General features: G+C 38.0%; 1 protein-coding gene across 16 annotated transcripts in view; it reads left to right on the top strand.

The window, feature by feature from the left end:
• DTNB (dystrobrevin beta) overlaps positions 1-12,292 on the top strand; it is a 278,523-nt gene that overhangs the window by 91,142 nt on the left and 175,089 nt on the right. For all 16 annotated transcript variants that reach the window (XM_053587758.1, XM_053587753.1, XM_053587759.1 and 13 more), the window contains 2 exons: positions 2,808-2,913; positions 5,887-6,053. In XM_053587758.1, coding sequence (XP_053443733.1) covers positions 2,808-2,913; positions 5,887-6,053 — 273 coding nt within the window. The remainder of the gene's footprint in view (positions 1-2,807; positions 2,914-5,886; positions 6,054-12,292) is intronic.

Below are 12,292 nucleotides of genomic sequence, written 5' to 3'. Positions count from 1 at the left end.
CCTAACCGCTGAGCCAAAATGCCAAGCCGCAAGTGATTCTCTTGCCTCAGGTTCCCAAGTAGCTGGGACTACAAGTGCCTGCCACAATGGCTGGCTGGGCTATTTATTTAGAGATGGGGGTCTCAGCTCTTGCTCAGACTGGTCTTGAGTTCCTGAGCTCAAGCAGTCCACCTGCCTTGGCCTCCCAGAGTGCTAGTATTACCGGCAGGAGCCACTGCACGCGGCCCAGCCTTGGTTGATCTTGAGTGTATCCACGAGGGACTTCTGAGATATCAAAATAAAATTGTACCTCTTCATCTTGGTGATTTAAAAGAAAAACTCTCCATGATAGATAAATAACTTTTTAGTGTAAGTAATATTAGGATTATAAATGGATTGCAAAAATGTCATTTTTAACAAATATAAGAAGATACAGCGACATTAATTTAAATATTACACTTCTAATAAAGGGTATGATATTTAATTTTTGTTTGTCACTTCTTATTTGCTAAAAAGCTTCCTAGCATCTTCTATTTCAATAACTTTGAATAGACACTTCTGATTTTATTGAATATGAGGCACTTTCCATGTCTGGTCCTCTACTCACACGTTAGGCAGCTTTCTGGTTTTTAATGTTATTAATTTATGCCTCCCTGATTACTTTGAGGTCTCAGAAACAGTCCTAATCTGAGTGCCTGAGATGGAAAACACTTTGGATACTTTGGATAACTTTTCTTTAGCCTATTTGAATGGGCATTTTTCACACTTGACTGTCAGGCACAGCGATGGTAGTGTCATCCTCTGTCATCCTCAGCCAGCCCTCTCCTGTCTGTCTCAGGACTCTCCCTCAGCTTTCTTCCTCTCTTCCAGATTCTTATTGCAAAGCATCCTTCCTGCTCCCCTCCTGCTATATTCCCTTTTCCATTCCCTACTTACCAGTTTCCTATTGATTGTTCTCAATCAGAATGACTTCTGATTTACCTACACTGGAATCACGTTTCCAAAAGAATATGCAGGAGCAAGTCCGTGTAGTCTTGAGTCTCGTGTGATGAGACTTTTTGGGAGGCGTCATGGTAGGTGAGGTGGCAGGCCCAGAGGTGTCTCTCCTGACCAGGCATCAGAATGCCGTCACTCCATGCTTCTAGTTTATGTTAAATGTATTAGTGGTAAAACTCAAAGTTACTTTGTAATCAGCTGGCAGTATCTTTAGGTCAGCTGTAATCAATTTTATCTTTTCTACTTTTTTTCTTTCCTAAAATAAAATATTTTAAAGTTTTGTGGGGAAACACCTATACTTTTTGCAGCCTGTTTTTTACTTTAAGAAAAGTGGTGGGGCTTGAGAACAGTTACTTGGGATAGAGTGAGATGACATTCTGGGGGTCCTTTTGGCTTCACCCCCTCCCCAATCCTCAGCTCCCACCCTGCCTTTGAATGGTGGGACCCAGCCATAGAGAAGGGTCCCTCATGGCCCTGCGTCTGCCGTGTGTTTGCCCTTTTTTCTTCTTTTGGAATAAAGTTTGCAGTGGGGCCCTTTGTGTCCAGGTTGTAGTCACAGAACTCTCCTGTGGAGTTAGGTGACACTGCATTTTTAGCTTCTTTTTCTTTTCCCTTTGGAGCTATAAATCTATGATGTTGTGTGTGGGTTGGAGAAAATAGAAAATTTGTTAATTTGAAATATCGTGCAGGGTTTGTTCATCTTAACTCTTTTTCTATCTACTCTTTCTAGACTGTTCTCTCATTTTCTCTGTCTACATGGAATCTCATTATTTCGCATCCAGTGGGAGTTTATATATTTGTTAAAAAGAAATAAAAAAGAATAAAAAACAGCCAGTCTGTCTAGGGAGATGGTATGGTGGAGGGAGTACTCCGATGGGCATTTGGGCATTCAGGTTCTAATCTCATCGTAATTATCTCTGTGACTTCGTCAAATTACTCAATTACCCCAAGTCTCTGTTCTTGCTTCCATAAATGAGAAAGTTGTTAAATGATGTCTAAGAGTACCTCACTCCTTATTTTATTATTTATATATTCAACAATGAGTTATCAGGTGCCTGTTGTGTGTGGAGTGTGGAAATACAGCAGTCAGCCATGCAGCCATAGTTCCTGCTTTCATTGATGTTGCTTGATAATCAGGCGTGGGACGTCTGTCTCTCCTCCTGGACAGCAGAAATAGTAATTTGAAGGACAGTCCCTGCTCTGTGTCTCGTTCAAGTAGGGCCATTATAAAACCTTTACAATTTAAATGCTTTGCTGCCTTACTTTCTCATCTGTGAAATGAAGATTAGTAATGTCTAACATGTTTACCTTATACAGTTGTTTTAAGACTAAAACAAAATAATGTGGGAATGTATTTGAATATAAATTAGTAGTATTACATAGGACAGGGTATAGTAGTATATATAGTAATGTAAAATATTAATGTTGCTTTAAAATTTCACATGTAGGGCGGCGCCTGTGGCTCAGTGAGTAGGGCGCCGGCCCCATATGCCGAGGGTGGCGGGTTCAAACCCAGCCCTGGCCAAACTGCAACCAAAAAAAAAAAAAAAAAAAAAAATAGCCGGGCGTTGTGGCGGGCGCCTGTAGTCCCAGCTACTCAGGAGGCTGAGGCAAGAGAATCACGTAAGCCCAGGAGTTGGAGGTTGCTGTGAGCTGCGTGAGGCCGCGGCACTCTACCCAAGGGCAGTACAGTGAGACTCTGTCTCTACAAAAAAAAAAATTTCACATGTAATTCATTAGACTTTGGATGGGAAATGGCTAGATTAACTTAATCTTGGAGTTTAGAGATAATTGAAAAATATAAAATATCTTCGTTTTTCTTCTCTTCACAGAAAAAGATAATGCTCAATATGTTTTTAGATACAATGATGGCCGACCCTCCTCCCCAGTGCCTTGTCTGGCTACCTCTCATGCACAGGCTTGCTCATGTGGAGAATGGTAAGCAGAACTTTTTATCATTCAGTTCCTCATGTTGTAGGAAGTACAGGAACAAATGATTTGCAATGTCCTTGAAAATTACAGTGTCATTGAAAATTATCCTTGACATTTTACTGGCAATCATTGAATTTGTGGTTTTAGCTTTCAAAAGAGGAATATTTAATTATTTTAATAAAATTATTATTTTATAAAAATAATAAAAATTATTTTAATAAATTTTAATTAATTTATTAAAATAATTATTTTAATAATTATTTTATTTTAATAATAAAATAAAATCAATAAAATAAATTTAATAAATAAAATAGTTTAATTATTTTAATGAATATTAATATTTAATAAATATTTTATTATTTTAATAACTTAATAGGATAAAAAGAAATAGTAATATCAGGTCAAATACTTTGTGGTCTACACTGTAGTCTTCTCCTTCCTCAGATGGCAGGTGGGTGTTCTGCCTCAGGTTCCACCCAGCCCATTTAGCCATGACTTCCTTTTTTCCCCCTTAACGTTTATCAAAATCATAGCTCTAAAAAATTGGATATGTGCAATATCAGCTGCTGAAAGTATAATTATTTTACAAAAACTTAAGTAAAAATCGCTAAGATAAAATTCAGTACTGTATTTCACACATCTTTGACTTTTTTTGCCTCTTGGTATTTTACCTTGACCCTCCTTTTGGTGTCCCTTCTGGTACTTGGACTTAAATCTCTGTTTTGCTCTGACGTGAAGTGGTACTTACCTCTCAGTAACTTCTTCATTTTTTCTGTTACTGCCATCAGTTTATCTCCTCGTTTGGGTTGTTTGAATTTCTTGAAGAGAAGGCCGTGGTTTTCCTGGCAGCCTCCCTTTTCTCAAGGCTCTGGCCTATCTTTCCTCATTCCACAAAAGAGAACGAGGAATAGCTGAGAAGCCACAAAAATGCAGAGTCCTCTTTCTCCTCTTATAAGAATGGAATGTACTTCCATACCATTTTTATTTCTTCCTCTCCTATCCATGATTTTTTAAAAAATGTTTCTGAGTCTGTTACCTAACTGTAGCTGTAGTTTACAGATCCCTCAGATTCAGGATTAGTTTTCTTGAAGGACTAGAATCTCCTGACTAGACTAAAATAGCTACATTTTAAAAACAGGATTTTAAAATAAGAGATTTTAAAAAAATAAATAAATAAAATAAAATAAAATAAGAGATTTACATTTGGGGGAGCCATGCTTTTATACCCTTAAGCATTTAGCAGTTTCATGTCCAATTGACTTTTATGAAATCATTTTGTATCTGCAATACCAGGAAGAAAGAGCCTCATTTGTCAAGATGTATTGTTATCTGTTTTATTGTGATTTTATATATAGCGTATTATTTATTGATTACATTCTTATGTGGTTAGTGACGCTATTTTTCTTAGAGACAGATAAATGTTATGAAATCATTGAAATAGCTAGAAATAAAATATGCCGCCTATCATACTAACATTTGCATGAGAAACAAATTATAAAATTTTGGTATTTCTAAGGGTTGTTTTTGTTACTTTGTCTCTTTAATTCCTATGAAATTCATAACTTGAATTATTTTGAAGTTACTATTCATAAGGAATAATGTTTATCAGCTTAAGCCGAAGTTGTGCTTTGTATGTTGGTTTCCTAACCCAAGTCTATGGGATACAAGAAGGGAACTACTCCATGATGCACGCTGTTAAAATCATACTTTTACTAGCACCTGAACAGTTTTTATCTTTCTTAGTATAATGAAGAAAGTTCATTATATATGATGACCTGTTATTATGAAGAAAGGATTAACCTCTCAGCTTTTCTTCTTGGTCACACATTCCACTGACTAAGCCCTACCTCTAAGCCCTGGCTCCTGACTTGTTCAAAGGAGAATAAAAGAAAATCACATTGATATTCACACTCAACCAAAATTATACCATATTTGATAATTTAATATTTAGATTTATGTATGTCATTTAATATTAACCCAAATTACTTAGAGTTATACATTTTGGCTGCAGTGATGTTGACGGCATTGATGTTCGCTCATTGATGTTTGCTCTAGATCAGTGATTTTCAATTGGTGTGCAGCACATCACACTGATGTGCCGTGTGCTGTGAAAACTTTTAAAGTCATTAATTATTTTTGAAAGCAGTTCAAAGCATAGTAAGTATATTCTTTTTTTACTCTTTTTTTTTAATCACATAATTTAAGTGTGCCACGGAAGTGTAACTGTAGGATCAAGAGTACCGTGAGGTAAAAAAGGGTGAAAAACGCTGCTCTAGATTGACTTGGAGTCCTCTTTTGTAGAGGACTATACTATACTGTAGAGTTTTAATCTGGAGCACAAATAGCTTGAATTTTTTAGGGTACGTAATGTACTTCGGATTTTTTATTCCTGATTTTACTTCTAGTCCTTTGTGATCTTGTTATATTATTTTTCTTACCTAATGTCAATTTGTTTTTGAGTATTGGTTCCCTAATTAATATACATTTGGGGGAGCAGGACTAAAAATCATTATTCTTGAAATGAGATGGGTATTATGTATTATACATCATACTAGAAAGAGTTGTTCACTGAAGGTTTAAAGAGTGTATCTTTTCTATTGACTTCCATTTCTTGTGTTCAGAATAAAATTGCCAGAGGAAGCAATTATGTACCAATATTTAAAGGTACAAATAACCATCTATCACATATGGTTGTGTATTGCATGATAGCATACTGGAATGATTTAAATAGATTGGAATGTAATAGTCTATGTCGAAATTTTTTTTCTGATTTATTAAAGCTTTTCCTTTTACTCACTATAGTAAATGGCTAGTTAGATGAACAATTTACATTTTTCAGTTCTAATTTTGTTTCCACCCTTTCCTTTTGTATCTAGTTTTCTTTTGTATTGACTTTATTATCCAAATGAAAATTCTTTCTTTTTCCTTGTCCATCCCTCCTCCTCTCTCCTTTTTTCCCCCTTTGTCTCGGTCCACAAGTCTTCCATCCTGTGGAGTGCTCCTATTGCCGGTGTGAGAGTATGATGGGTTTCCGGTACCGATGCCAGCAGTGCCACAACTATCAGCTCTGCCAGAATTGCTTTTGGCGTGGCCATGCCAGTGGCCCTCACAGCAACCAGCACCAGATGAAGGAGCATTCCTCTTGGGTAACTGCTTTGTGTTTTCCTCTGCATCCCTGACTCTTACTCTGTTTCATCAGTAGCAGCTCGTAGGCCAGTTTCCTGATGGATGCCTACCAAATAAGGATGTGGTGTAATAAAATCGTGATGCTAACATTTATGCTGGGGTTGCAAAAAATATGCTTCTAGCTTGATTTTAATAAAGCAGAATATTAAAAAATTCTAGAAGATGAAGATATTCAAAATAGTCCCTTTTATACTGTAAAATGGAATATTGCAATGCTTTAAGTTACTGCTTATTTTAAAATTATACAAGAGGGATTTCTCCATGTGCTTACTCTTTTGAACTTTAAGTAAGATTCAAAGTTCTTTTGCAAACAAAATTTCCTCACATTTTTAGTGTTTAAATGTTGCAAAGAAAACTACATGAAAAAAAGGAGTTAAATTTTTGCCTTCTCTAAAGTTGGAGAAAATATTATATTCTTCCCCTGTTTGGTGTGTTTGCCTTCTCTGGTATTTGTAAATCATGCAGTATGCTCATCATCAATTATTTTTCTTCCCTTCTCTCAATTTATTGCCAGGATTTTTTAAATGCCATAATTTTCTTTCCAAAAAGTTGTGTTAGCCTATGTTTTAAAACCTTCCCTCTAGTTTTGTTGGTTGGTTGGTTATCTAGGGTCAAAAGTATAATTCAGGGGGTGGCGCCTGTGGCTCAGTGAGTAGGGCGTCGGCCGCATGTACTGGGGGTGGCGGGTTCGAAACTGGCCCCGGCCAAACTGCAATTAAAAAAAAAAAGTATAATTCAGAATGTAAATTGTTAGGTTTCCTTGTCCTATTGTTTTTCACAAGTATTACCTTTAATAACCAATTTTTATTTCTCCTTTAGTTTTCTTAAAACTCAACCAATAAAAGGCAAATAAGTTCATATTAGGAATTAATTCAAAAATCACGAAACAAACTTTAACCCATGTGTACACTTATTTCCTACATCTCTGATAACCTATTAGAGCTATATATTTTTTGGTTGAAGAACCGTTTTTTAAATCTTAAAAAGTAAAACCCAATAATTTCTTCTCTTTTTCATTGAAGAAAGAGAGTTTACTGATTTTCAGATTATTACTTTTCCCTTTCTTACAGGGTAAGTACCCTGCTGTATTCATTGATCTGTTAGTGTTTCGTCCATTGTTGTTTGTTTGGAGTCTATCTCTTACACTGAGATAGGTTTTGCTTCTTTACCTTTCATGATGATTAGACTCACTGGTATGTTTCTACTGAAAATTCTCATTTTAGATTTGATGTTAGGAGAATGAGGAGCAACTTCTTCCTAATTTGGAATTGTTTGTCTAATTTATAACCCTTTAAAAATGGGGATTTTATTTTTATTGAAAGATAAATGACTGAATACTGCTGTAAAGCACTTTTTCATATACACTGTTGAATTTTTTCATTATTACAACACACATGCAGAAAAGTATGTTATGACATACATAAATCACAAATGAATTCATACATTCCTGTGATGTAGGTCTGATCCCATTTGTTGTCATTTTTATTTCAGCTTTGTCTTTTATTCCCTTATTTGTGTTAAAGTGACATTAAAATATTAAAAAAATTGGGCGGTGCCTTTGGCTCAGTGAGTAGGGTGCCTGCTCCATATACTGAAAGTGGCAGGTTCAAACCGGGCCCCAGCCAAACTGCAACAAAAAATAGCCAGGTGTTGTGGTGGGTGCCTGTGGTCCCAGCTACTCAGGAGGCTGAGGCAAGAGAATCGCCTAAGCCCAGGATTTGGAGGTTGCTGTGAGCTGTGATGCCACGGCACTCTACTGAGGGCACCAAAGTGAGACTCTGCCTCTTAAAAAACAAAAAAAAAGGTTAAAAAAAAATTATCATCATGTATCAAATGTATGAGTTCCAAATTTTGAGGGGTGTAGATACATACAGGTGAGACCTTTCAATAGTGTGTGTGTCGACATGTAACTTGTTTTCAAAATTAAGATTCTGTATGTGCAGTGCCCTTGGCTCTTTAAGGAAGATATGGGAGAATTTTGAGGCTGGATAAAGAGATTTTCAGCTAACAAAAGGATGGGTAACTAGTTTAATAGTAATTTCTTTGACAGTTATCCATGTGTTTGTATTAATATTTTGAATGAATGTTTCTGTATGATCACAACAGATGAATTTAGTGTGTATTTAACCAGTTTGTACGTGAATTTGTATTTGATATGTGATTGTTTAGTACCTGGATGTTTATTTTGATTTATCCAAAAGTTTCTGAAATTTTATCTTAAGTACGCAGTATAATTCATTATCTTTTTTAGTTCTTTGTCCATTTAGTTTGCTTTTATTATAAAAAATAGTGCCATATGGTACCCTGTCTATGTTCATCCTATCCATTCATTTGTTCATTCAAAAGATACTTTTTAGGCACCAACTAAGTTCTGGGTCCTGAAAGGCACTTGGAAATACATCTATGAACAAAGCAGCCGAAGATTCTTGTTCTTGTGGAGCTGAAAGAGGCTGTCAGGGCTTGTCAGTTTCACTGTTTTCCTTTTCCTTCTGGGCACACACCTAGACTACATTTTTCAGCCTGCAGGTAGCTAAGCAGGACCCTGTGAGTGGTTCCTGCCAGTGGAATGTGAACAGAATGATAGGTGTCTTCTCAGAACAAGGCCGATAACAACAAGATGCCTTCTCCACCTCTGTGCTCTCCCTTAGAGGAGAGAATGCTGTTAGGACACAGTGAAGGGTAAAACCACACAATGAAAGCAAAGTGAGTCCTTGAATGGAGAAGAATATTTGCCATCCCGCAGGGCATAATGAAAACTTTGTGTTAAGTCATGGAAGTTTTAGTTCTAGAACTAGAGCTCTATTAAAACCTTAACATTGGGCGGTGCCTGTGGCTCAAAGGAATAGGGCGCCGGCCCCATATACCGGAGGTGGCGGGTTCAAACTCAGCCCTGGCCAAAAACTGCAAAAACAAAACAAAATTAAAAAACCTTAATATTTGTGGCATCAGCTTAGCAGTCAGTGGCACACTATTGAGGAAATGATTTTAGAGAAGGAAAGACAGAAACCCATGCTGTGTAGTGGTAACCAATTTGGCAAATTTGTCCTGTGACAAATTCCACTGGAAAGGATCAAACTGTGAGACTGCTAATGGGAAGGGGATATAAGAAAGAGATGAGCTTAGAACGAATTGGCTAGGTTACCAGCTGTATATGAAAGGGAACAGAGAAAGTTCTGACACTTGGGGCAGTAAACGGAAAAAAGAACTGAGAAGGGCTTTAAGCAACACAGGCCTACTGAACCTTCAGTCCCATGGCGCAGTTCAGAGGGAGGGTGTGGGCTCTTAATCTCGGCTGCTTGTCAGAATCATGGTGGTTCCACCTATGGAGCTTCTGATTTCTATGTCTGAGATACATGAAACCTGGACATAACAGTTTTTAGAAAAGTTCCCCAAGTGATTCTGTTGTACTGTCAGAGTTGGGAGCCACTGACTTTGTTGTTTCATGTGGCTTCCAGGTGGCTTCTGTTAATTGAAAGCAAGAAGCATAGAGGCAAAGAAACATACCAGCCTTGGGGATTACGTCTAGGAAAGAACTTTGTGTGTAGTTACTGGCACATGGAGCTTACTGGAAACAAATAGATCAAAGGCCGCCTAAGTTTCTGAGGGAATTATATTGGCAAAGAAACCACGAGCCTGGACTAAACAAGCTCTTAACTATTTGATCTGTAAAACTACTGTTAAAAAGAAGAGCACACTTACAACTTTGACTTAAAATGTACAAAAGCAAATTATGGAACAAAAACATGTATACCCTATAATTTTCTGAAATAAAAAAAGTAGAATTTAATTTATAATAGCATTAATCTGTAAGGACTACCACTATGTCTTTTTAAAATAAAAATTTAGGCTCTGCACCCATAGCACAGTGTTATGGCGCTGGCCATATGCACCAAGGCTGGCAGCTTTGAACCCAGCAGCCAGCTAAACAACAATGACAATTGCAACAAAAAACTAGCCAGGCGTGGCGGGTGCCTATAGTCCCAGCTACTTGGGAGGCTGAGGCAAGAGAATCGCTTAAGCCCAAGAGTTTGCGGTTGCTGTGAGCTGTGATGCCACAGCACTCTACTGAGGGCGACGTAATGAGACTCGGTCTCTAAATAAATAAATATTTAATAAATAAAATAAAATTTAGATACAATTTTTTAAGAAGAACCCAATGTTCTAGGTTCTAAAATGAAGATATATGGATACTCTGGCAGACTTTTTGTTGTGTAATTTGAAAAATACTAAAAATGGAAAATAAAATTGAATTAAACTTTGAAAACGAAAAACAAAAAAACCCCCAGAACTTGATCTGGCAGGGTCAGTTGGTGGGTTGTGAAGACTGTACAGCCCCTCAGGGCTACTTGGCCAAGGAGGGTGTCAGTGCGGAAGAGCCTCCTGCTCCTGTCCCACCATTGTGTATTGGGGGTGGGAAAGGAGAGTGCAGGTAATTGCTGTTTCAGTCCATAGATTGCAGTAACGTGAGCCTCACTAAGAAGGCCAGGCCATGGTCAGAGAACCTGGATGCATGTCGCGGACCGCCGGTCGATGGGCCTCAGTCCGAGGGTGCTCAGGGTGAACGGTACAGGTTGGTTGAAAAGGTCGACGCAGGATGAAATGACAAACTGCCACACACCACGAGTGATGAAGAAAGCAGCTGTAAATTTTATTGAGTTCAGAAGTTGGTATTTATACATTTTCTTTCCAGGGTTCAAACAATGTAATCGTTATTTTGCTTATGCTTACAAATTATCTTTGTGTCTGCATATGCGGTTTATCATGCATTACATGTTTTCAAGGTTTTTGCTCTAGGGAGGTGGTTTTATCAGTAACATCTGGTTACTTCCCCTTATCTAGGAATGTCAAGGCTTGTGACTTCTCTTAGCTCTGTAATTGTTCTCAGTTTCTTATAATTTCTTTTAAAAATAGCTGAACATATTCTTTTACGTATAATGCTTGACTACTTCTATATATATTTTCTATATATTTTTACTCTTATTAGTAACTATACTTTGATTTATAATTAATTGTTTGTTAAACATTAAACTACTCTATTGATTTGTATTACATATGAAAATTAGTGAAGTAAGATGTTTTTCTAAGTAAAGTTTTACTAATTAGTGAAGTAAGATGTTTTTCTAAGTAAAGTTTTACTGCAGGAGGTGATAGTGTATGTCATGTTGGAACATCTTGTTTGCTGTGCCTGCATTGTCTCAAGTCACTGACATTTATGGTAGGGACGTGCTGTTGTGCAGGCTCTCTTGGAGCCACTGAGTTCAGCACAGCCATTCTTGCTGTGTTTAATTGTGGATCAGTAAGTCATTATGTTTATTCTTAGTTTCTCAAAACAATCAGGCATTCAACTGAATAGACAGGTTTCAGAGTAAAGGTTTTTTAGGCTTTTATGCCGCACCTCGTGAGTCATTACGTTCAAACAAAGGCATGCTAGGCAACTTATGCGCTGCTGTCGCAAACCAGGGGTGCTGGGGGTTTCGCTCCGGGGAGCACATACCACCTACTCACGCATTTTATAATGCGGACAGCGCCACCTCACCGCGGCTTGATGCCGAGGGTGCGGCAGATGCACTGGCTGAACTGGCCCTCAAATTTTCTCTCCCAGAGTATGTGGTGTGGTGGGAGGACCTGAGTTCTGTATATAGAAAAAGGGAGCAAAAAGGTGTCTGGTGATGGGAGGTGTTTTCATGTTTTCCTTTTTGTAAATAAATTCCATTGGTGAGAACTAGTCATATGGTCCCATCTGGTTATAAGGGGGAGGGATTGTGATAGATAGACAGACAGACAACCTTCTCAGTCAAGGCAGTTTAGAACAGGTGTGCCTCTCCATCTTCACCCGCCCACTGCTGACAAATGGAAGGGGCTCCAAAGGAGGCAACTGTGGTAGGGGCCCTTAGGTTGAAGGAGACCAGATACCTGCCTGGAGGAGCACAGGCCTCTGCCAGTCCACACTGGACTCTTACCATGAGGAAAAGTCAGAAGTACAGAGGTGGAGAGATTGGAGATTGATACAGAGGTCATGTAGGCCTTGTTGAGAAAGTGAGATTTGAACAAAGACTCAGCAGTTTGCCAACAGACATCTGGAGAGGACCAGAGTAGCATTCAGTGTTTAGAGCTAGGGAGGAGTGCACCTGTTAAGTTCAGTGTGGCCAGAACTGAATGAAATGAGCAGGGGGAGGATTAGAGGATGGGAGGTTAAAAC

The sequence above is a fragment of the Nycticebus coucang genome, chromosome 4 (assembly GCF_027406575.1).
Source record: "Nycticebus coucang isolate mNycCou1 chromosome 4, mNycCou1.pri, whole genome shotgun sequence".
NCBI classification, from domain to species: domain Eukaryota; kingdom Metazoa; phylum Chordata; class Mammalia; order Primates; family Lorisidae; genus Nycticebus; species Nycticebus coucang.
The sequence above is the reverse complement of the archived record's forward strand: the minus strand, read 5'-3'. Positions and strand labels throughout refer to the sequence as shown.